General features: G+C 40.0%; 1 protein-coding gene across 1 annotated transcript in view; it reads right to left on the bottom strand.

Moving 5' to 3' along the window:
- The window catches only part of IPO5 (importin 5), a 41262-nt gene extending 22632 nt beyond the window's left edge, over positions 1 to 18630 (bottom strand). Inside the window, exons 1-9 of the mRNA XM_004012211.5 lie at positions 18417 to 18630; positions 12115 to 12195; positions 9369 to 9561; positions 7474 to 7576; positions 6278 to 6374; positions 5953 to 6057; positions 3717 to 3839; positions 3511 to 3631; positions 1133 to 1220 (exon numbers count right to left, since the gene is read on the bottom strand). Of these exons, the coding sequence (XP_004012260.2) occupies positions 1133 to 1220; positions 3511 to 3631; positions 3717 to 3839; positions 5953 to 6057; positions 6278 to 6374; positions 7474 to 7576; positions 9369 to 9561; positions 12115 to 12195; positions 18417 to 18506 (1001 nt within the window). The 5' untranslated portion in view covers positions 18507 to 18630. The remainder of the gene's footprint in view (positions 1 to 1132; positions 1221 to 3510; positions 3632 to 3716; positions 3840 to 5952; positions 6058 to 6277; positions 6375 to 7473; positions 7577 to 9368; positions 9562 to 12114; positions 12196 to 18416) is intronic.
- Between the last annotated feature and the right edge of the window lie 8072 nt (positions 18631 to 26702).

Raw genomic sequence — 26702 nt, 5'->3', positions numbered from 1 at the left:
GGAGCCCTGTCTCCTCTTCAGCCCTATTTAGGTGTTTCCAGTCAAGGATTGGAGAAGGAAATGGCAGCCCACTCCAGTGTTCTTGCCTGGAGAATCCCAGGGACGGGGGAGCCTGGTGGGCTGCCGTCTATGGCGTCGCAGAGTTGGACACGACTGATGCGACTTAGCAGCAGCAGCAGCAGTCAAGGATTATCTTCATTAACTTCTATAGGGTATTCAGGCCAAAAGTCAGTCATTTTTAATGACAGGATCAAGCTTCAAAAATACACCATATATTTTTGAAGTCAAATGTCTTTAATTATATCTGTGAAAGTAGCTTACGCTGACTACCAATCTTTCAGGGAAATAGTTTCAGTTCTTTTTAAGAAAAGGAGGTTAGGCAGTTTGATGTCCTGGGAAGAGTGAGAGAACTGGTTTTAAGTCCAGTCTACTAACTGGCCATAAACCCTGGACAAATCACTCAATCTTTCCTCTCCATTTCTGCACTTCAAATATGATACTAAACCTTTAAGCCACTGAAAGGATCAATTAAAATGGCAGCTCTGAAGTGCTATGTTTCATCCGTGTTTAAGGGGCCATTTTCACTATTTCACAGTGAGTATACATTTTGGGGACTTTTCCACAGGAATCTGTACTCACGGGCGCCTACTGAGTCAAAATAAGCCAAATAGTAATTTCAGTGTTACTGTCATCCAGTGTCTACATCTCACCATCACTGCCCCTTTTCCATTCTACAGTTAAATTGCATTATATGAGGAAAACACAAGGAATTTGCTGAAACAACTATTGTAAGTTAAGGTCTACACATATACAAAGGTATTTACCACAACAGAGCTCCTTCATATCTATTTCAGAAGATACTCTTAAAAAATTCTTGACATGATGAACAGTTTAGAGTAAGACAGGGTAGAAAAGATAGCCACCTTCACTAAAAATAAATATCTACAAAATTTGATACAGGAAAACACAAAATGGAGAAATGTCCCATGTTTCAAATTTAAAAGCTTAACCTCAGTTTGTAGACCACCACGTGGGGTCGAGACAGACCCTGTAACCCTAAGCTCTCACCGCCACCTGGCCTCGCTCTGCCTGACCCGGGAAGCTTTGTACAGCGTTCGGGGTGTGTGATTACCTATCAAAGTCATCATCTTCCAGTTCATCCGCATTTGCCCAGTCCTCATCCTCTTCAAGGTCAACCATCATGGCTAACATCTGCGGAACTAAAAGAAAAGAACTACTTCATACCCAAAGCAGAGAAGGCAATGGCACCCCACTCTAGTACTCTTGCCTGGAAAATCCCATGGGCAGAGGAGCCTGGTAGGCTGCAGTCCATGGGGTCGCGAAGAGTCAGACCCGACTGAGCGACTTCACTTTCACTTTTCACTTTCATGCATTGGAGAAGGAAATGGCAACCCATTCCAGTGTTCTTGCCTGGAGAATCCCAGGGATGAGGGAGCCTGGTGGGCTGCCATCTATGGGGTCACAAAAAGTTGGACACGATGCAATGAGCTGACTCATTGGAAAGGACTCTGATGCTGGGAGGGATTGGGGGCAGGAGGAGAAGGGGACGACCGAGGATGAGATGGCTGGATGGCATCACTGACTCGATGGATGTGAGTCTGAGTGAACTCCGGGGGTTGGTGATGGACAGGGAGGCCTGGCATGCTGCAGTTCATGGGGTCGCAAAGAGTCAGACACGACTGAGCGACTGAACTGAACTGAACTGAAGTGACTTAGGAGCAGCAGCAGCATACCCAAAGACCACGACGCTGTGATTTTGTCAATGTCACCAACAAGAATTTTAAGAGGTAAAACACAAAGGACATACTAAGAGTAAAGCAAAAAACTATTCTGCCTGTGCTCCCCACATGTGGCTTGTTCTATTTTCACCTTTTTCATCTCCCTGGTTTTAGCTTTTGTTCTTTTTTAAGAAGTAAACATTAAGGAGAAAAGTCAAAATTTCCAAGTCCTGTTATGTTTTCTTCCTCCCTCATCAGAAGTAAGACCATAATAAAATCAATGTTTCTCATTACCAAACTTTTTTTCTTTTTTACACTTGAACTACAGTTTTCTCTATCTATGTATAACATATGGTAGTATTCAAAGGTTTTATTTTCTATATAATAAATGGTACATATACCCTTTGGCAACTTGCTTTTTTCTCAAGACACATGGATTTCACTTGAATTACTTCACAGCATTCCATTACATAAACACATCAACCTGTCGGTGGACACGACAAAAGGTGCTTTGATAAGATACACGTTATCTCCTTGACAAGAGCAAGTTCAGGGCATTGGGAAAAGGAAGAGAACATATATTAAACCCAGTCTGTACAACCAGGCTATACAACCCTTGACAAATCAATCTTTCCTCTCTGTTTCTGTACTTGAAACTGTTACAAGTATCTTTATTACTAGAACCCACTCAAATGCTCTCCATAGTGGCACCATAAACTTAATTCCTATGGGAAGTTCAAAAGGAGGCCAATCTTATGTCACAGGTGTGAAGTCTCCTGTGAGTCCTCTCTGCTCCACACCCTTCATCAACCAACACTGGACACTGTCACACTCTGACAACTGGTGTTCCACAATTAATTACACTTGTGTTTATTGAGACTGAGCAGTGTTCAACAGCTATAGCTTTTGTGAACTTCCTGTTTCCAACCACTGTTTTCCGCACACCAGAACTGTTGATGTGTGCACTCAACTACTTTCTTCCAGTCTGGCTTATCTTTTGATCTCACTTATGGTGTATTTGGTTGGTCAAAAAACTGTTTTAGTACAAACTGAGCTATGTTTTGCACTTATGGTTTTGACTGTCTTAAAAAAAATATCACTTTCTACTATTAAGCTTTACGTGTAAAATGTATCTGTATTATTTCATGTCTAATCAACTGAAAATTGAGGTTCGAATATGTTTTTCCAATAGAAACAACCAGTCGTGCAAACTATTGAACTATCAAAGTTCAGTTTGTTTCCACGTGAGTGGATCTGCTCCTGGCCACTCTGTCCCATCTGATTCATCTGTCTATAGCTGCACCATCAACAAACTAAATCTTCACAGCTGACAGGCAAGACCTGCACTTTAGTCATCAAAACTGTCTTGGCTACTCCAGGCCCTACATTAGACTCTATCTTATCATGACCAATTCTAATTTTTGGATGAAATTATACTGAATATTTAGGTTAATTTGAAGGGTATTGACACTGGGTTCTCTTATTAGTCTTTTAATGTGTCACCCAATTTTCCCCAGAGGTCTTACACATCTTTTGGTTTACTTCCAAGTATGACAAACCATGTTTGCTATGCTGAGGTTTCAGGGTGCTGGAGCATGGCCATCGTGTCGGGCCTATGCAGTTAAGAATGTATTGCTGCATTTTCATGGATTCACCTGAGTTAGAAAGGACATTCACTCTTCCAATAAATCTGTGGCCTTGCACAACTTTCAGCAAACCTATCTGACAATTTTGCCACCTTAAAAAAAAACTATTTAGACTTTTGACTTACTTGTCTGTGCAACAATATTGGTATGTTTTCTTAACATAGCAGCTGCAGTCTCAGAAAGGGTCACGATTACTTCCAGGGCAAGCTGGCGCTGCATGTTATTGAGGCCAGTGTCTCCACACAACTACAAAGAAGATATATTTGTACACATTTAGTAGTTGATTCATTAAAAACAAGAAACAGAACATTCACTGCAGTATTTAATTTACCTTTAGACTCAGCTGTAAAGTGGCTTCCAGATGAGGACGTAAATACTTTGGAACCGTGTCTGCAATCTCAACAAGGGATTTTAGGACTGAATCATCATTCTGGTAGCAGGAGTCATTTACAGCCTAGAAAACATGAGATAGATTAAAAAAAAAAAAAGTCTGTGTTCAACAGTCACTTTATGATGCCTCACTAGCCAGAATATCAAGAGGCAAGGACAACAGAGAAACACTAGCGTAATGTTTTTCAATAAATAACTTTGCAATCAATATCACGCAGATGTTCTACCTACAACTACGTACACATTTTCCTCTAGTCTAATGTTAACTAGAAACGTATAATATAAAGATTTAAACCGAAGTCAAAATTAAAACCAGTCAATCTCCAATAACCACAACAAAACTTAAGACTGGCAAGGAAGTGTTTTCATAACCAGAAGGAATCTCCTTTTCTCTGTCCTTCCAATATTCATACAGATAGTAAATACTAGATCCCATGATATATTTAAAGTGTTCAATATTACTGTATTTCTCTTTAATGATAAGTTCAGTCACTGTGGAATTTTAATGTAGCATTCTGTATCTACCTTTGCCTATATCACAGCCATAACTCCTAGAAGTTCTAACATTTTAACTTACTCTAAATTCAGACAAGAAAAATATGAAATTAAATAGTAAGTCAAGATGTGTCGGTAATATAAAACAATAGAATGTTTCATCAGCTAATGTTTTGTCATTGACTAAACTATATTTTCAGCTTAGTATCACGGGAAAAACAGTTTCTACTAAGTCCTGGCAGCAACTCCATCACATATGAACTTTTTAGTTTCAGATTCCCTGCTGCTGCTACCGCTAAGTTGCTTCAGTCATGTCCAACTCTGTGCGACCCCAGAGATGGCAGTCCACCAGGCTCTGCCGTCCCTGGGATTCTCCAGGCAAGAATATTGGAGTGGGTTGCCATTTCAGTTTCCCTAAACCCTCTCTAATCTGGCCCTCAACAGGGCACTCTCTCTCAGGAGCTGTTTTTTTGGTTGTCACAAGATTGAGGACATGGAAAAGCTGGGCTACTAGAGGTCCCACACCTGTGACACAAATGCTTACGAGGAATTCATTTGACCTTATTGTGCATCTTTACATGATTATGTCACACACATACATAAAAAACTCATTTATAATGGTCTCAACCTAGACCCTAACTCACAAATTCCCTTTTGCCTGGTTTTAATGTACTATGATATATTTCTTCCCTAAAATGCAGATACTGTACAAACGAAGGAACACGTATTTTGTTTCATCCTGAACTGTACCTTTTCTGGAAATCACCAGTTCAAAACACCAACAGTAACAGAAATCATGGTGTTCAAACGGCCAACGATCTCTATCAGTCCACATTTTTAGCTACTGCATTCGTATAGACCGTGTAGAAATCACCTAGTCTCCTATGTCTTTGTTGGGTCAGGCCCTAGCATTTATATGTGGAAAAGCATGTCATTTTACTAGAGATTACTTTCTCTTTTTCCTTTGTATCCACTTACAACCATACATTGATACTTTAAAAACTTACATGCATACATGAGCTGTACGCACATAAATGCATTTCATTTTAAGAGTGAATATGGAAAATTATAAAATACTTGTTATAAAAGGAGGTTTGATGTCTGACAAGGTTGAAACCAATTACTCTAACTTCCCCAAGTTTATTTTACTTTCTCACTGGGGCAGATGTCCTTAAAATAATAATTTATCCTTGGATTCCAGTAATGTTTAACTATAAAATTACTTTGTGATACAAACTGTCACAAGCCCTGTATTTAACAGTAAAGACTCTGGTCCAATCTGGGTTTCAACTATGCACAACTCCAGCATGCACCCCTCAACACTGTGACCTTGGGCAAGTTTCTTATCTCCTCCTTAGCTTCTCCTTCTGTAAAATGAGCATTTCATAGGTTATTTGGTTGTTCTAATAGAAATAACCTACTGTGATTATATACTCAATAATAAGCATATGTTGATTATCATTTGCCTTAAAGAAAAAATTTGAAATGAAGAGACCCAAGGTACATCAAAGGCAAAAAATATTAAGAAATGTGCATGTTTTGTTCACTGCTGTATCCTTAGTTGGTATACAGCAGGCAATAAATATTTAATGAATAAATGAATGCAATACAGAACTCTGATGAGAATTTAAGCAACAGAAAACTAGTTAAGGATATAATTATCACCTAAACTATTTTCTTACCTGTAAGAAACCGGGTAACAAGTCTGCAAAATGCTTGAACAGAGCAACATTATGCTCGTTGGCAAGTATAAACGCAGCGGTAGCTCTAGCAGATAATGTTCGGATCTAAAATGAAGACAGGACAAATGCCAAATATGAGACCACTTTTGATAGATGTGCAAATTTAAGTTTCCTTCCACAAGATGAAATTTTCTTTATCAGTAAAAGTAGTATTTATATTTTCAAGTATAAAAGCCAAGACAATCTCCAAACACATACAGATTCTTTCACAAGTTAGATGCTATATTAAATTATGTTAATATTAATGGAATGGAAATCTACTCACCGACGGATGTTCCTGATCTTGCATGCACTGAACTAACATCCGTTTGATGACGTCTAAATAGTGCTGCTGCTGATTCCCAAAAATTCCTGGGAAGTTCCTGAAAAAATGATAGAAAACATCCTCTGAAAACTATGTTATATCTTAGTAAGGTGTCAGTTAGAACATCTAATTCTATGTTTATTTACATGACTCAATAGCTTACATTAATCCCTAAGGCTGAACATCAACTATCCGACCTCCAAGCAATTCTACTCTGGGCTAGGGTGAACAGAAACAAATGGAGCAGAGGAGATCAGACTGGGAGAATTGGGGACTCAGGCGCACACCTGCCCAGGTCTCTGCTTTACCCTTACTGCTCTCTGTCTCAGCAGGAAGCTGATCTGGAGTGCAAGACGGGACAAGAGCAAGCACTGGTGTTCAGGGGTAACGACACTAACCACGCTCACAAGCTGGTTCCAGCCTTGGTATCCAGGCAGTCCACATTCTGCTCTATTTTAAATTTGGTAAATAATTAAACTGAATACCTTTACTTAATTCTCCAGTTTGGACCTTTGATAGAAAGAAGATACATTTGACAACTGAAGTAGAAATTGGTGTACTATCTACCCTTCTTTAGAGGTTCAAGGTAGATCTCGTTTAAAAAAAAAAAAAAAGTATATGATCTTGGTAAGTTACAAATTCAATTATATATTATCATTCTAAATGCAGAACTGTACAGTAGGCCAAACTTTTTAAATGCAGACAATCATTTAATCCTAAACTTAGATCATCTGCTTATAAATCAGGTAATTAAAATAATACATTTTTATAAAGCTTGGCCACAGACCAAGACAGTGGGGGTTCACCACCATTTTCGTTCTTTTCTTTCAGATGCTAATATGAGAATGGCTTTCTAAAAGTTACAGTTGGTACTGTTAATCTCTTGAAGAAGAAACTGTCCCAGAAACTTTTTCAGAATCATAAAGGACAAAGGAAAGGAATAAAAATTGCAGAGACTCCTTGTGTAACAAAAAGATCCATAATATCAAATGGAAAGCTTTGTTCTTTCCAATTTTGCTTCCAACAAAAGCACAAAGGTTATCTAGAGGCATTATTTAAGGCTAAAAAGTTAAACTAGAGTAAAACAATCAACTAAAATGCACTTCGGGCACTCATAACATTAAATTTTCCCAAACGTATCAGACCAATGTATATACCAGAAAATATGAAGGGCAGCTTCCCGCAGTCCCATGTTTTGAGAGCTGACGGAGTCAAAAAGGAACTTCAAACCTTCAGGCCATTGGTTGTTGCCATCCTCATCTAAAAGTAAAGAAATCCAGGCATAAGGTGTGTAAATTAAACTTCAAAATATTGATGGTGAATTCATTTCATAAGCCTCATTCAAAATATGTGGCTATAGAAAGTGTCACTTACTCTGTTTTTACAAACATTTTAATGAAATCAACTCCTTCAACCATAAAATGGCATAATAATCTAGTAAAAAACAATAGTGTAAATCTGGGTTACAGAAGCACAGGTATTAGTGGTGGTTATTTCTCAGGAGAGTGATTTGGAGAAAAGAAAGCACACTTTGACTATGTGACTAGTTGAATCTTTCACACTTATTGCTATTAAAGATTAGGTTAAAAAGTAGACAAAGTTAATATCTGATAACAAGTCTTAAAACCAAAACACTTATTACTTACAAACTGCAGAATGGGAATCCCAGAGCACTGCTCACGCTTTGCAGTTTTAAGTGCTACAGGATGTTATCAATGTGTTGACATTTTAAACAGATTTCAAAACACAGATTTTTGTGATACCTTGCGATAAAAATGAACCACAAAAATCTACTGAACCAGTTTAGACTTGTTGGTTTTACTGTCACAAAGAACTTAGGAGTTACAGAGAATATAGACAAGTTACGCATTTTTTCTTTTTAAAAAATTGCCCCCATATTTGCTGAACTTCTCTGAAAGGAGAAGTGGGATGACAAAAAAATTTATGGAGAGAGCACTTTTTCCATTATTAAGGGATTTTGAGTTAGGAGTGATTTAACTCCTAACTCAAAATAAAAATGTCATCTGCAAAAAACTTGAAAACAGAACTTCCCACGTTACTTAAAAATTCAGGTTTCTGTGGGTTTAGAACTTACTTAAAAACTTAACACATTTCCTATTAATTTTTAAGAACTGGTTGTGTCAGTAAGTTGAACATCTGCGTTACTGGTGGCGGTGGTTTAGCTGCTTGGGCGTCTCTGACTTCTCTGTGACCTTATGTACTGTAGCCCGCCAGACTGCCATGCCCATGGAATTTCCCAAGTAAGAATACTGGAGTGGGTTACCATTTCCTTCTCCAGGGGATCTTTCTGATCTGACCCAGGGATCAAACCTGTATCTCCTGCATTGCAGGTGGATTCTTTACCACTGAGCCACCAGGAAAGGAGATTAAAAGTCATGTCATAATTTACTAAACACAACTAAAAATATTCTCCAAGTTAGCCTTATCTTAGTGAATTATTCTTTTCAACCTTTAAAAAATACCACCTAAGTGAACAGAGCTTACGATGATTCTGTCAAAAAAAAAAAAAGTAACAGCATATCCAATTATACTACTAATGTTTTAAGTGTGATCAGAAAAAGTTCTGGCTGCTGATAAAATGCATTTTCAAATATTTTAACTTAATTTCTAAAACTATTTTGTGGAACTGAATAACAAACTATAGCAGTATAATAAGCACATGTGCTTACTTTATAAACACAGATGTAACAGCACAACATCACCTGGAGCCCATGATCTCCACTTCTATTGCCAGGTTTGTTAAGTTAGAGGATGCTTTCAAAACTATAGATTAAGGGGAAGGTAAAACTGACAATTGTAAAGTAAACTAGAAAATTATTTCTCTAGAGAGAAATGGTTTTGAAGATCAAGAGGTAAGAATTATATCTGTAATGTTTGGTTTTAAATTAAAAATCCACAATTACTCTCATTTCGAACAGAATAAACGATAGTCAAGTACTTGTGACTCGTCCTCTAAGATTCCACTGAAACAAACAAAAAAATGTACTCACTTTCTTCTGGAACATAATGATAACTGTATTTGCATACACACCTATTAAATTCCTGGCCAGTTCAGCAGCAATGTCACAAATTTTTTTCCTCATGCTAGACTGTGTTTCCATTTGAATAATCATCAGTAGCTCACTCTTGATGGCAGTCTGAACATCAGTGGGAAGAGCTGGATAGACTTCATCAAATGCAGAGGACAAAAGACGTCTTAGGAGAACGGCAGCCATTTGTCTAGCCTATAAATAGATAACATTGTTAATGACCCGGTGTCTTACTGGAGAAAAAATTTCCAACAAACTACATTCACTCTGCCATTGATATATTTCACTATTCTATTTTTACAGTTCACTTCAAAAGCATTTTGTTTTTAAAAAAAAAGGTAAAATACATAAAAAATATAAAAATCTTTCTAATCACATTAGTCTTTTGTATAGAAAATGCCACACAAAAGCTATTTGTTTATAGCTGAGGAAAAGTCCTGAGCATATTATACTTTCAATCTTGGTAATGATGAACCTGTCTTTAATTTCTATTTTTAATATTCTCTTTGGAGAAAAGCAAATCTTATATAAGTCAGAAACCCTATAATAAGTCTTTTCTTATGTCTCTATCTGGCTCTCATTCCAGTATATAAAGTACCTTTCCTATTTAATCCTATGCTCCCAGCCTGGCCTATCTTACCCTTTCATTATTACCCTTTCATTAGCCTCTTACATAAAATGCTATCAAACCCATCTGTCTTTATATTTTTCATGCAAATAAATATTACAAGTTCCCCACACCTAAAAAGTACTAACTAATCTCAGCATGTGTATTACTAACTCATTTTCAAATCTGTAAAATGTATTTAAATTTGGCATTTCCTACATAACAGTACTTCAGATTATTAAAAGAAAGCTGAAACAAATGCCATTTAAAAATTTTATCACAATAAGTCAATAAACCACTGAAAATATTAAACTGGATTTTTCATGTTCTTTTTTTCTGGACTGCAGGTACTCATGGATCACTGTAACTATTTTGATACTGTGACAACAAAAAGTAATAAAAATAAAATCTGCCACTTTTTCCATCATCTGAATCTTACTTGAATCACTTCTGGCAGAGAGAAAAATTTAATTTATGCTCTACAAAGGATTCAGAGAGGTTGCTACGAAGTGCTTAATTGCTTAGTCATGTCCAATTCTTTCCGACCCCATGGACTGTAGCCCGCCAGGCTCCTCTGTCCATGGGGATTATCCAGGCAAAAATACTGGAGTGGGTAGCCATTCCCTTCACCAAGGGATCTTCCCAATGCAGGGACTGAACCCACGTCTCCTGCACTGCAGGCGGATTCTTTACCGTCCGAGCTACCGGGAAGCCCCTCAGAGAGGTTAAACAATGGCTAAAATTAGTGCAATTCTTCTCACACATACACTGACTTATGAAGGTTCTGAGGCTAGTTCATAAATCAAAATAAGATCTAAAGAGGGTTCAAAATAGGTTTTTACAGATAAAATTCAATAATTTTCACATTATTCTTGGCTTGAAAACAGCTAACCTGCATCGATCTTCAAGAATTAAAAGAGCCAACTATTTTAGGGATTTAAGTTACTTCTATGTTTGTTCCTCACATTTGACATTTATTTTGAATTAAAGAAAAAACAGTATGTTACAAAGGTGAAGAAGTGTCTTTTATCACCTGTTTTAAAAAAACTGAGGCACATTTATAGTGTTTCCTAAGTGTTACTGGAAAGCACTAAATTGCCAGCTTAAACTGACCTACTAGAAGGCAGGTATAACACTATAAGAAGATGAGTATGACTTCATTTCCATCATGTGTTAGAAGAAGTATTTTACATCTAATGTGACTGCTAGCAATAAAGTTATCACTTTACAAAATTCTAACGCAATGTTTTTTACTTGGAGTAAGTTTTCTAGACTTGGGTATTTTGATGCCTTTTCCATGAGGGAGGCTATTCAACGAACATTCATTATATACAAGGATATTACTTTTGAGAAGATAAACTTGTCTGTTAAACAAATAGAAGAGGAGTCACAAACTATAAATTTGAATTTAGTACAGAAGCTAGGTAATTTGCTAAAAACCATGATTTTTAAATGATTCTAACAAAGTGTGTCCTTGTTCTTACGCATCTGTAGCACAAATTCTTCACCATCCAGAGATAGCTTAAGCATAAAAACTTCAAAGACAAAAAGTATTTTTTCATTTGGCAACACATTAGAACACTGAACTCAACTTCCTCCTTTGGAATGAACTGTTCCTAGGAAGAAAAATTTTTATAGCTATTAAAAAAATCACTTGAATTTAATAATTTCTATGTAATTATTTCTCAGTCATGTCCGACTCTTTGCGACCCCACGGACTGTAGCCTACCAGGCTCCTCTGTCCATGGGATTTTCCAGGCAATAGTACTGGAGTGGATTGCCATTTCCTTCTCCAGCAGATCTTCCCGACCCAGGGATCGAACCCGGGTCTCCCGCATTGTAGATAGACGCTTTACCGTCTGAGCCACCAGGGAAGTCTAATCTGTAATTATTTAAGAACCATTAATTCGAAAACATTTGAGATACACCATCTTACATGGAAAAAAAGAAATTCTCACCCTTGCAAGAGAGTATTTAAAAAATTATCATTCCAAGTAGCTTTTCACAACGAATTAAGTTCAGAGTTCTGGTAACGTCTACACAGTAAACAGTTTGCATTACTCACTCTGACCACCATCTAATACCCAACTTGTTTGTTAAAAAAAAAAAAAAGGCACATTTCTCAGGTATTAAAGAAGTACCTCCTCAGCAGCTGCTGTATTTCTGATGGCTTGTAAAAGGAATGTGATCTTCGACTGGCCTGGGATATTCTCATAGGTTTCCTACATAAAAAACATCAAAGATTCGAATATCATGTTAGAAAACTTCATGAGTATACCAGTGAAAGGAAATGACAAGAAGAGCAGCAAAGATTCATGCATGATGAGTCCACCAATCTAGGTCTGGTGGAAGTTTTCTCCTGTGACAGAACATACTTCGGACAGGCCAGGAAAGGGAAAATATCAAATAAGTGACTTAATTAAGATCCTTTCCACCCTTCTTAAATAGACTTTTCTGATGTACAGGATCTTAGGCTCCTCTGATTAATAAAACTCAAGGCCTGGGGTGGGGTGGGGGGTAGGGGGGTGGGGGGTGTTCAGATGGGGGACACATGTACACCCATGGCTGATTCATGTCAATGTATGGCAAAAACCACTCCAATACTATAAAGTAATTAGCCTCCCATTAAAATAAATAAATTAATTAAAAGGGAAAAAACAAAACAAAAACTCAAGGCCTAAGAGAACCAAAACCTTGATCAATGTGACAGGCTACCAGGCTGCCAAGTTAAGTGCTCACTCCATATCCTCCTCCATCATGGAAAACTGCTTATTTTGTCAACATTGTTTTGATCAGATGATGCAGAACTGGTTCAAATTACCACTTATAACCACCAGAGAAACAAGCTCAGATGAAGCAAGTCAGAGAAAGGGCAAGTATTCAACTTCTCTATGCTACATTTTCTTTCAGGCAAGGATTATACTGACATCATTTTACATACATAAATAAAAGGTCAGGAGAAAGTTAGCCAGAAAACTTAGTATCATTTCTTTAATATCACTTTAATAGATCTAGATATCTAGGTTTTGTAACTCAGGACACTTCTTCCCTTTTCCATTAATCACATAAATAATGAGAGCAAACTGTTAAAACAGTTAAAAATAAAACAAAACCTGACACCAATTGAAAGGTAGACTGTTAGAGTGGATCAACATATAAGACCTAAGTATATGATGCCCACAAAAGTAAACTGAAGAGAGGTATAGATTCATGTGGACCTCCCTGGTGGCTCAGTGGTAAAGAATCCACCCGCTAATGTGGGAGATGCAGGTTCAATCCCTGGGTTGGAAAAATCCCTTATAGAAGGAAATGGCAACCCACTCCAGTATTCTTGCCTGGGAAATCCCCATGGACAGAGAAGCCTGGCGGGCTGCAATTCACGGGGTTGCATAGAGTTGGACATGACTTAGCGACTGAACAACAAACAGATTCATGTGCACGCAAATAATGTGGGAAAGAAATCATTCTTTTAAGTACACTTGGAATTGTTTTCCCTGAGAAGTCTCTTAGTAAATATTCTCATCTATCCACTTTAAGGGCATAACATGTAGATAACACATTAATTTCTCAGCAGGCTAAATTCAAAGAGCTGGCCTGCACTCTGACAGCTACTGTGCCCTATAATTTACCTAGTTTCCTTCTAGTCAGAAGTGATGAAGACAAGCAAAGGAAAACTGGGCTTCTCTGAATCCACATCTCCCATTTTTCTAGTGCTCTGTGGTGCCCTGGGATATTGACAGATAAGGAAATAAAGGCTCAGAAGTTAAACAACTGGCTTAATATCACAGACAGTAAATAGTGGAAAGAACTCTGGTCTTCTGAGGCTAACCATACCCCAAATCTCCCTGACACTGAATGCTCTCTCTGGGTTTCACCTCTGGAGCCCGACTGTCCTAAACAACCAGTGTTATTTAGTTTTCAAACTTCTCAATATCTGAATTTGGGGAAAGAACACATTTTGAGGAAAAGACAATACAAAATCTTCTGATAACCTCAAGTTCCTCTCTAGTACATAAACATGTAGGAACATAACACTGCTGAAAACTGTGACCAAAAGCATTCACAGCTGAGCAGAGAAGAGGGTCTGAATTTATCCAGAAATGAGGTAATTCATGTAAAGGTATTTTCATTTAAACAAACTCTCTCACAGTACAATAAAAATGTCTTTTTGTTCCTTGTACTAGCTTAGCCCCTGTTGCCCTGTAGATGCTATAAACATTTAACTTTTCAGTGGTCTAAATCAAGTTCTGGGGAAAAAAATATTCTTCACTAAGATACCATGCTCAGAAAACTTATTAAACTCTATTCCATAACAAATTAAAAGTCAACTAGATGAGAGTTTAGTGTGACCCCTGACTCTTGCAAGAGAGTTCTCCCCATTTGATATGTTTCAGTGTGGCAATCCAGATCTAATATTATTACATTTATACCACAACATTGTCAGGATAGTTTGGCAGCAAGAACACAGCCGTGAACTCAAAAGAATTAACTTTTTCTTAGCCTAAGTAGATGGAGTTCCACAAAGATAGAAATGGTATCACTTTTTGGTTGTATTCCCAGCACAGAGCAGGTTAGAGTACAGCAAATACAAGGAATTTTTCTAAGAATATTCCTAGCACCAGCCCGGGCAGGTTCAATGAAATGTGAGCAGTGTCACCATAATAAAAGTTCAATTCCATTTGATACCATCAAAAACAATCACACAATGTAAAGCAGACCTCATCTAACCCTCCCAAAGGAGAAACGCTAATATGCACTCATCTTACTCATTACATACGTATTTATGGCAAGCCTACATTGTATATGGGGTTCCCTGGTGGACTCAGATGGTAAAGAATCTACCTGCAATGTGGCAGACCTGGGTTCAACACTTGGGTCAGGAAGATCCCCTGGAGAAGGAAATGGCAACCCACTCCAGTATTCTTGCCTGGGAAATCCCATGAACAGATGAGACTGGTGGGCTACAGCCCATGGGGTCCTAAAGAGTCAGACACAACTGAGCAACTAACACTTTCACTTACCTTGTATATGGAAATGTAAAGAGAGGACAAACAACTTTTATCTAATGAACACTCTGGTTCAGGTAAAATTTTTAGTATGTTGCCCTCCTTCAAATCTCATCAACCAAGTGTCGTACTAGAATCAACAAAGAATATAAGTCATTGGAAACAACTGCAAATATAAAATCCATGCATATATGATTAGTGAAATACTCAAGCTTATGTCATAGAAAAATGTCCAGTCATGAATGCCATGGACATTCAACTTATTCTGTTAATTACTGAATTTTGGGACTTAGGGGCATTCAAATCATTTCTTCAAATACCAGAAACATTTTTTTGTAAAGCCAAGAGAAAAATCCTTTAAGATTTAATAGAAATAAAGCCTACCAAATGCTTTGTACAATGTAAAAAGCTTTATCTTTTAAAAGTTCCGAAGCCATTCAATGATTTCAATAATATATAACAGTAAGTTTTTAAATGTACTTGACTTCATATTTGGAGTCGAAATAAGTCACCTTAGTCAACAGTTTGGTATTTATGCGTCAACTAAGTATTTTTATTTTGACTGAGTAAATTACACAAATACTTACTGAGCCCTTGCCAATTCTTTAGTTAAGAAAAAATTCTGTATTTGCTGTGGTGTGTGCGCTCAGTCGCTTCAGTAATGTCCGACTCTTTGGGACCCCATGGATTCCAGCTTGCCAGGCTCCTCTGTCCAAGGAATTTTTCAGGCTAGAATACTGGAGTGGGTTACCATTTCTTAATCCAGGGGATCTTCCCCATCCAGGGATCAAACTGCACTGCATCCAGTGTCTCCTGCACTGCAGGTGGATTGTTTACCTGCTGAACCACTGGGGAAGCCCAATGGCTTCCAGGATACAACTGTAATATTCAATTTTATTTAGTTTGATTAGTTATAAAAGGTTCACTTTGTAAGGCAAAAAAGAGAAGAAGGTGGTATTAAGGTATCATTTCATGCAGCCATTTCTGTTTCAAATATTTTGCTTAGGAAAGAAGCTCTATCTATAGACGAGTTTAGTGCTATATTATATGGTGCCAGGGAGCTTCCTCTCATTTACCTTTTCTGTCAAATTAAGAAAATTGCATATTATAGTACTTACTTTACATGTTAACACAGTTCCAGGATAGACAATGAAAGGGAAAATATAGTATCTGAATGTTTTCACTAAGAATAAAGAGACTGAGAGCGTAACAGTACTTATTTTCAATTGTTCTTGATGAGAAAATGTGCTGAATGCTGCTAACTATCCCCAAAGTGATGGGAGAGATAAAAGATTTACAACAGGCACCAATTGGAATTCAAGCTGAACCAGACATTGGTATTTAGTTCAATAGAAGAGAGATTCCCCACTAGGCTTGACAATAGAGACTTAAGCAACTGGAGGGAAGAGGGAGAATTAAACTAGCTTACTAATTACAATGCTGTTCTGCTTTGCAACACATGGAAATTTCTATTATGGGTTGGGATTAAGAACTTATTTTGGTGAAGAATTACCTCTAGAGTTAGCAGACAGCATTAAAACGTCTTTATAGGCTCATCACATCCCACTGGTGTCAGTGCAAAGTGATGCAACTAACAAATGCACATCACTTCTAAGGAAAAGACAACTTTTAAGTATTATACAAATAAACCTGGCAAAAGTCTGAAAAGATAGTATACACGTACTCCTATGTACAGCACTGTTTTTAGCAGCAGGACACTAGAAACTTCAACGTTCATTCATAGGAGGTTGGTTGAGTAAAGGCATGCATAGCTGCTTTAAAAAACAAAACAAAACCCTCTAATAGGGCAATGTGAAATATACTGAGTAAAAAATTCCAAGTTGGGCAACAGGATGTATATTATAAACCCACTAGTGTAAAAATAAATGTATACATATATACATGTAATATTTTGCAAGGAAGATGCATACACCACTTAAAACTGGTTACTTTTGGGGAATGGGATAAAAAACTATTTGCAATTTGAATTTTTTACCCTGAGTATGTATTACGTGTATAATAAATGAATCGACAGCATTAGGACAAAGTTAATCATACTTTAAAGTGCTTTTCACACAGCACTGAACTTTCAGAGTATTTACCTCACAGATAACAAAACCACTAAGTGTAACCAGCAGATCCTCTATTTAAAGTAAGAATGATGCTGTGATTTTAAAAAAACTATAAAATCTCGTGAGTCCTGAAAAGGATTTCATTAGCTATGTAAAAATAAATGTTTGCTCTATAAGACTATCTGGCTGAACATTCCTCATTGAATTTTTTTCTTTTCCTTCACTGAATCTTATAAAAATCTTCAATCACGTGGTGACAATTCCATATGTAATCAAGTCTGAGGATAGGATCTGATAATGCACTTCACAGAAACTGGAAAGTTTCTGCCTTTCCCTTGACGTGTCTCAAATCGCATCTCAACACATTCGAACAACAGTCTTCTACAGAAACAAGTGTGCCTTACCGCTACCTGATAAATGAACTTGCAGATACATTTCAAATACTGTCTCTTGAAACTTTATCCACAGCTCCACATTTTGGAGGTCAGGAGCCAATAAGGTGGTTAAAAAAAAGAGAAATTCAGATTAGATTGGGTGAAATTTAAAAAAGCCTTAAACATGTGGCACTAGCCCAGATAGACAACGGAAGTCCAAGGATATCCCATTAGTCTCTAGAGACCAAAGAAAACTTATCTGAAGGATGAGCAAACTAAGGTGCAGGCTGCTTAGAAAGAAATCCTAAAGGCAACTTCGCAAAAACTTGTGCGGGGGCCGGGGGGCGGGGGAGAGAAATGGAAATCCGGCGTCTGATATTAGGAACTAGACTGAGAAAGAGGACGAAATGGAAATAGGTGGAAGACGACGAGGCACACTATTCAGTAGGAGGGGTCGGGGAAGGGAGGGACGGACGGTGGTATGAAGAGTTGAGGGACAGGAGAAGAAAAGCAGGGGTGATGGTTCAGGGAGCAGCCAGGGTTTGGGGGGGACCAAAGGGCTTGGGCAGGGTGGAGACCGCAGCTGAAAGGGCGGGGGAGGCTCACAGCCGGAGAAAAGCGGGAAAGGGGCGAGGGGAGACGAGGGGCCCGCCCCACACCCCACATCCCTCCCCGCCGCCCGGCTTCCCCATCTGGGCGGGGGCAGCGTGTCAGCAGCGGCCGCACGTGTGTGCGACCGGCGGCGGGGAGCTAACTGGCGCCGGGCGCCGCGGCTGCAAGGGCCGGAAGGGCCTGGGGGCACCGCAGGGAGCCGCGGGCCGCCTCACACGTGGGCTGCGCGGCCGCCGCCCGCCCGGCCCGGCCCGGCCCGGCCTGGCCTGCGCTGCCGCCGCCAAGGCGGACCAACCGAGGCCCGGGCGGGCGGCGTCGGGGGGCAGGGTCGGCGCGCCGACCCAGGGCGCCGACAGTCGGGGGCGGCGCGCTCGGTTACCTCTGCCTGTTTCCGGACCACATTGTCGGGGCTGAGCAGGTTTCCCAGGAGCAGGTAGAACTGTTGCTGCTCCGCCGCGGCCGCCGCCATTGCGCTAGGCGTGAGAGAGAGAAGGAGGGAGGGGAGACAGGAGCCGTGAGGCGCGCTGGCGGGCCGGCGGGAGGGGCGGGGGCGGGCCCAGCGCGGGGACCGGCACCAGCCTCGGCGCGGGACTGAGGAGGGGGGCGGGGGGCGGAGCGGGCTGGAAAGGGCGGGGCAAAGGGGAAAGGGGAGGACGGCGCGGGGCCTCGTGACCCCTCACCCCCGCCGCGGCCGCCGGCGCCAGCGCCCCATTGGTCCTGGACGCCGGTGGGGGGGCGGAGCCGAGGCCGCCTCCTCGGGGGCAGTGCCGATTGGCCACGCACCCTGTAGCGCCGTCACTGGCGGCGCGCGGCCGGCTGCCTGGCTGGGCGCGCGGCGGGGCGGGGGTGGGGGCGGGGGTGGGGCCTTGGCGGCCCAGCTGTGGTCGCGGCTGTGTCGCGGGGAAAGCGGGAGGAGCCGGTGGGCCAGCCTGCCGGGCTGCGAGGGGGCGTGAGACCCGGCTGGGGAGGAGGGGCTAGCTCCAGAGCGCGGGAGATTTCGGCGCCGCAGGCGGGCGGGTCTCCTCCCCTTGCTGTCCGCCAGCCCCTCCCTGCGACCCCAGCAGCGCCCCCAGCCTCTGGAACCCTAGGTTAGACCCCCCACTCCCTCCGGCGCCCCCCCCCCGCCCCCAGAGGGAGGGAATGAGTTTCAAAATCCACCTCCTACTTCCATTCCACCCCTAGCTCCACAGATCCCTCCGTCAGTCAGACCTTCTGGTCTTCCCCGGGGCTGTGACTCAGGCCGCCCCTTCCTCCCGCCACGCTCACCGGTGACGCATGCCCTGGGCTTGTCCGGAAGAGGGGTTACTCAGCCCCGGGCCCTGCCGCCAGGCCTACCCTCCTCCCCTAGCCCGTTGTCCTGAGATTGCCACGTAGCACACTTTCCTCCCCCTCTTCTCCCCCCCACCTTGTTTGGGGGTCACATTTCTTTCAGTCAGTTCAGGTCAGTCGCTGAGTCGTGTCCTACTCTTTGCGACCCCGTGGACTGCAGCACACTAGGTTTCCCTGTCCATCACCAACTCCCGGAGCTTAAACTCTTGTCCACTGAGTCGGTGATGTCATTCTTTCAGTGGCTGGGGTAAATTAAGACCATGTCCCCTTTCCTAAAGAAAGACTGGCTTGTAGTGATCTTTCAATAAGTGTTTGGGTCACACCAGTCCTTAAGAGCTCAGAGACCTGGTTTCAGTTTGAAGTTCACTAATCCATAGATACTGGGCTTCCTAGGTGACTCAGAATCCGCCTGCGATGCAGGAGATGCAGGTTCTATTCCTGGGTCAGGAAGATGCCCTGGAGAAGGGAATGGCTACCCTCTCTCCTGAAGGCTTCCCTGGTGGCTCAGACGGTAAAGTATCTGACTGCAGTGAGGGAGACCCGGGTTTGATCCCTGGGTTGGGAAGATCCCCTGGAGAAGGAAATGGTAACCCACTCCAGTATTCTTGCCTGGAGAATTCCATGGACAGAGGAGCCTGGTGGATTATAGTCCATGGGGCCGCAAAGAGTGGGACAGGACTGAGCAACTGACACTTTCACTTCACTCAATGAATGGATAATACCCCCAACCTGCCTTCATTGGAGCTGCCAAAGGCTGAGGGAGTAGGAGTGTTCCAATCAAAGGGCACTTCTGTTGAGATCCTACTGTGTCCAATGCATTGGGCTAAAGGTGACAGTGAAGAAAATAACAATTCATTTCTGCCTCAAGAAGACACATTTGGAGAGAGAAGGTTCCACATCGAGTACATAGAGATGACTACACTTCTGGCTGCTCATAGTATTTATTTAGGGGATTTAATGTCCTGTTGACTATTCTGTTTAGGTTCTAGTCTTTGAAAGTCTTGAAACATTTGCTTTTGAGTGAATGATAAACCTCAGCTGTACATTTAGAGTCTAGATCACTGTGTCCAGAATCTGTGGGCCAAGGCTTGGGTGCTGTGCTTAGGTGCTCAGTTGTGCCTGACTCTTTGTAACCTCGTGGACTGTAGCCTGCCAGACAAGAATACTGGAGGGGTTGCCATGCCCTCTTCCAGGGGATCTTCCCAACCCAGGTGTCTCACTTTGCAGTCAGATTCTTTTATCAGCTGAGCTGCCAGGGATCCACATGAAACTATGATTGCTAGCCAAAATATTTTTAAAGAATTCTGATTGATTCATGGAGAAAACTCCCTTATAAAGTTTTATCTCTGACTGTGATGTTGTTGTCTATAAGAAGATTGCCAACCTAGCTTTGTAGAATTGATGTTTCTTAGATGTGACAGTTTGTCATTCTTATAACACCTTATTTCTTCAAAGACAAACCATTGTGTACATTAATTTGGGGTAGGTTTTGATTTTTATTTTTTGCAGTGGACATGTCTGGATTCTGAGGAAGCTTAATAACCTCACCCAAGGTTTATTAGGGTTTGGGGAACAAGCCTACAACAATCACTTTTAATGACTAGCTTACCTATGAAGTAAGTGAATTGCCTACAGGCTTGCTCAGAGTATGGCCTGGTCTAACACCTGCTGTAGCATGTGTGTTTATAGGCAATGACTCTGTAGAGTACATATATTTATTAACTTTCAAATAATAGAAATTCCAACCTAAGCCTAGGGCTCCCTTAGTGGCTCAGCGATAAAGAATCCACCTGCCCATGCAGGAGATGCAGGAGAGGTGGGTTCGATTCCTGTGTTGGGAAGATTCCCTGGAGAAGGAAATGGCAACCCACTCCAGTATTCTTGCCTGGAGAATCCCATGGACAGAGGAGCCTGGTGGGCTATAGTCCATGGGGTTGCAAAGAGCTGGACATGACTGAGCAACTAAACCACAACCTAAGTCTACAGATTTGTCAAAAGAGGAAGCTTGATGAGGCAAAAAAGTGTAAAATTATTTCAGGCTAGAAACAACACAAGTTAGTATTGGTGACATCAACAGCTAGAATATGGACTGACAGCCCATCTTTCTTTTAGCGTTGTAAATATCTAATCAAAAGAGAAGGAGGAGATTTTTAAGGGTAATGAATAAGGAGATTCCCAAATGGGAGAAATGCCTATAACCTTAGGGTAGGTAACGGACATCCTAACAGTTGAGACCAGTTTTGGCGTTAAACCTACTAGGTGGATAGATTGCAGGGCCTACTGTCCTCTTAGCAGCAGGACTGCCTGCCACCTTAGAAGAGTTTGTAATGCTCAGCTTTCTAGGAATTTACTGCACTGGAAACCAGTTTCCCATGGAGATAATGCAGTTTGTTTTTTGCGTATTATCTCCCCATAAGAAAATAACTCAGATATTGTATAAAGGCAGTCCACAAGAATAGAGATTTATTTCCCAAGGAGATTAGATGGCTTAAGGTAAAGCACCTTGAACTTGAGTTGAACGGGTTTGGGTCTTTAGTCTGTTACTAGTCATGTGAAGTTCAGTGAGCACTTAATGTCTTTAAAGCTCAATGTCTCATCTATAAAAAGGAATAATAATGGTTGATAAGGTATGACATTACTAATCACAAAGTTCTGACATTAAATTATAATTGGGAATGAAATGGAGGAGCAGAAAACTTTTTGAGTCTTACTCCCAATTGGTTGGCATTGCTTTGGACTGATTAACGGGGAAAACAGCCAACTCTTGATGCCTTTGTCTTAGCTTATTGAAAGTGAAAGTGAAAGTCGCTCAGTCGTGTCTGACTCTTTACAGCCCCATGGACTGTACAGTCTGGAATTCTCCAGACCTCTATTAAATTCTGGAGGCATAGTTGCTTAGGGCATTTACAACTCCCTTTAAAAGACGGTGAGGTGGGAAAAATGGAAAGCTGTAAGTTTCTGTCACCTGGGACTTGACATCTAGGTAGTTTAGGAAATTTGAAGTTTGTGAGAAGGCATCGTGCTGACTGGTCATCAGTCTGTTTATAAAGCTACAGGAGCAAAAGAGAGTCTCAGAATCCTCTCTGGTTGCTGCCCTTGGTTTTCTGGGCTTCCACGCGGATGGGCCTGTCCTAGAAATGGGCGGAGGCTGGAGAAATGAGGCTTATGAAACTTCTGTGAAAGCTCCTGTCAGCTGTGGTAGAATTTGGTCTTGTCTGTCATTTCTGGTTCATTAGGTGCTGAATGTAAATAAAATAAGATTCTCCCAAATGAATAATTTGTAATTTTTTTAAAGCTGCCGCAGGACTCCAAAAGAACCTCAGTTACTTATCCTGGTAGTTGTAAGCACGTGGGCATTCTGTATCACGACTCATTATGAGAGTCAGTTTGGATGATCTAAATGGAAGTATTATCATCTGTAACTGTACACAGGTTTAAGGTGATGATATTATTTATAGATGTTTATTTTATTAATAGCTAACATAACATACTGAAAAAAAATGTTGGCTATGTTTCCTCACCTGTCAACTGGGAATAATACTTCTTCATAGGAGTGTTGTAAAAGCTAGGATAACATTTGTCAATGTACATAGTGTGGCATCTGCATCGTATTTACTTGGCAGTTGCAGCTATTAGTAGTTAGATGGATTTGGGTATTGAATAATAAACAGGCCTTAAACAATTACTTTTAAAGCTACATATGATATAAATGTATAATCACATTTCTGTGTATATAAAATATATCTGTGTAGTTTCTATTAGTCTTTCAGTTATACAAATTAAAATAGTACGTGGATGAATTAAAGAATAGTTAGTAGACACTTGGCTGATAAAGAAGATTTCTAACTCTTTTCCATTACTGATGTTATCAATTGCCTAGATGAGACTGAGCAGAAAAAGTTGAGAGCTGTTGAAGAGCTATTTACTCAAAATAAAAAATGCTGAACAGTTCACATTTCTTCTGCTGCTTTTTATCAAAATGTTCAAGCCCCTATCTGAAGCAGTCAGTTTCAGTCAGAGCATGCCAGCCAGGGGTGAGTGAAACCTGATTCCCAAGGGCACTGAACACAATAGGCCCTCAGCAAATTGCTGAATTGAACACATGCAGGGGAACTTTGGACTCTCATAGCTTTATATATGAAATTCACTGTATGTCTGCAGGTGGTTGATTCATTTTAGGGAGGCAGTAGAATTTGGAGGCTAGGCTTACAGGCTCCAGAGCCAGCCAGAAAGAGACTTCACAACTTACATGCTGCTTGATCTTGCCCAAGTTAATTAACTTCTTAGCCCCAGTTTCCTCTTCCATAAAATGGAGATAACAGAAGCAGCTTTCACCATGTTTTAAAATACTTGTCATAGTGCCTGGCACAGAGCAAATGCTTAATAAATGTTACAAATCATTACCAATGCAGATTCAGTTGCTCAGTCATATACATAACTCAAATGAAAATCAGTTACCTTATAGTGCTCTCCGTTGCTTCCAGTTTTCCGGACTTGATTCTCAGGGATTGGGAGACATGGTACAGTACTTTCTGAGCAGTGTTCCTTGCTTAGGAATTTCCTTTCCCTGCTGGTTTGACAATAAATGGATTGGTGAACCTTTAGAAGGTAAGTAAGACTCCAGATTTAATCCTGTGGAATAAACCGTTATGGGTTAAATCAAGGACTGGTTAAGAGATGGGGGAGATGGAAGACTATCTTTTATTATTTAGATATTATTTTCATTTAAATGTGCTAAATGGATTTTAAAGCCATCATTTGCTGCAATGTCTCAATACCTGAGACAAAATATAGTTAGCACAACAGTTTAGTTTTTAAGTTTACTGTGGTTCCTTAGTTTAATGTTGTTCCTTAGGACACAAATAGGTTAAAAGTAAAAGAATAGAAAAAGATATACATGCAAACAGTATCCGAAAGAGGGTTGAAATGGCTATATTAATGTTAGAGAAAATAGATTTTAAAATGAAATTGTTATCAGAGACAAAGAAGGACATTTTATGATAAAAGTGTCAATCAGTCCTGAAGACTTAACAATTATAAACATATGTACCTATCCACAGAGCTCCAAAATACATGAAGTAAAGCTTTAATGAACTGAAGAGGGAAATTCAATAAAATAGTTGGAGACTTCAGTGTCAACTTTGAATAACGAATAGGACCACTAGGCAGAAAAGCAACAATAAATAGAAGACCTAACAGACATCTATCTGTAGCACTCCATCCAATGACAGCAAAATATACATTCTTCTCAAGTGCATGGGGAGCATTCTCCAGGATTGATCATATGTTAGACCATAAAACAAGCTACGGTGGGTTTAAAAGGATCGGAGTCCTTTGAAGTATGTTCTTCATCCACAGTAAAATGATATTAGAGCTCAAGAACAAAGGAAATTCACAAATAAAGTACAAATTAATCATCCCACTCCTAAATAACAAGTGGCTTGAAGACGAGGTCACAGGAGAAATTAGAAAGTGCTGAGATGGAAGAAAATGAAAACATAAGATACCAAAACTTAGGGGATACAGGGAAAACAATTTTCATAGGAAAATTCAGAGTTGTAAGGATCTTTATTAAAAAAGAAGAGAGATCTCACATCAATAATCTCATTTTCCTGAAAATAGGAAAAGGGCAAACTAAACCCAAAGTAAGAAGAAGAAATAAAAAGAACGGAAATAAATGAAATAGAAAAACAATACACAAAAAATTTTTTATTCTTTGAAAAGTCAAAAAACTGACAAACTTTGGGCTTGGTTGACCAAGAAAAGAAGATTCAAATTACTAAAATTAGAAATAAAGAAGAAGGGAATTCCCTTGTGGTACAGTGGTTAGGACTTGGTGCTTTCACTGCAGTGGCCCAGGTTCAGCCCCTGGTCAAGGAACTAAGATCCCTCAAGCCTTGTGGCACAGCCCCTCAAAATAAAATAAGACAAGAGGGAATCACTATTAAACTTTCATAAATAAAAAGAATTATAAGGGAATACTATGAGGAATCGGAGAAGGCAATGGCAACCCACTCCAGTACTCTTGCCGGGAAAATCCCATGGATGGAGGAGCCTGATAGGCTGCAGTCCATGGGGTCGCTAAGAGTCGGACTCGACTGAGTGACTTCACTTTCACTTTTCACTTTCATGCATTGGAGAAGGCAATGGCAACCCACTCCAGTATTCTTGCCTGGAGAATCCTGGTGGGCTGCTGTCTATGGGGTTGCATAGAGTTGGACACGACTGAAGCAACTTAGCAGCAACTCTGAGGAATCATATGCTAACAAATTAAATAACCTAAATCAAATGGGGAAATTCTTAGAAAATCTCAACTTTGAAAGTAAATTCAAGAAGAAATAGAAAATCGGAATAGAAAAGAGATTGAATTAATAATTAAAAAAAAACTTTTCACAGAATTCCAGGACTCACTGCAAATTCTACCAAACATTCAAAGAAGAGTTAGCTCCAATCCTTCTTAAACTCAAAAAACAGGAGTGTAGTGAACACTTACTTTTTCTGTGAGGCTAATGTTGACCTGATATCAAAACTAAAGACTGATAGCTCAGGAGAACCACTTACCAATATAAATATTGATATGAAAAAAGTGAAAGTGAATCCAGCAACATATAAATAGGATTATATACTATTACCAAGTGAGTTTCACCCAGGAATGCCAGGTTGGTATAACTTAAGGAAATCAATCAATGTAATATATATCATAGTAACAGAATAAAGTACAAAGATCACAGTGTCATCTCAATGATGCATTGACAGAATCCCACACCCTTTCATAATAAGAAACACTCAACGAACTAGGAAAAGAAAGAAACATCATTAAACTGATAAGAGCCATTGATGAAAAACCCACAGCTAATATCATGCTTACTGGGTGGAAAAATCAATGCTTTCTCCCTGACATCAAGAATAAGAATGTCCATTCTTATCATTTCTATTTTACATTGTACTGGAGATTCATAAATGACATGATCTTGTATGGAAAAAAATCCGGATGAATCCACAAAAATGCTAGTAGAACTCAGCAAGCTTGCAGAACACAAGCTCAATGTACAAAGATCAATTACATTGCTATAAACTAGCAATGACCAATCAAAACAATGAAATTAAGGAAATCCCATTTATAACAACATCAAAAATAATATACTCAGGAACACATTTAACAAAAGAGTAAGACTTGTACACTGAACATTATAAAACATAAGCTAAAAGAAATTTATAAAGAGCTAAATAAATGGAAAGATATTCCATGTACGTGAATTGAAGACTTAATATTAAGATGGCAGTATTCCTCAAATTAGATTCAAGGCAGTAACTATTAAAATTTCAACTTCTTTTT

The sequence above is a fragment of the Ovis aries genome, chromosome 10 (genome assembly GCF_016772045.2).
Source record: "Ovis aries strain OAR_USU_Benz2616 breed Rambouillet chromosome 10, ARS-UI_Ramb_v3.0, whole genome shotgun sequence".
Taxonomy (NCBI): domain Eukaryota; kingdom Metazoa; phylum Chordata; class Mammalia; order Artiodactyla; family Bovidae; genus Ovis; species Ovis aries.
Note: the sequence above shows the minus strand (reverse complement) of the source record. Positions and strands in the feature narration are given on the sequence as shown.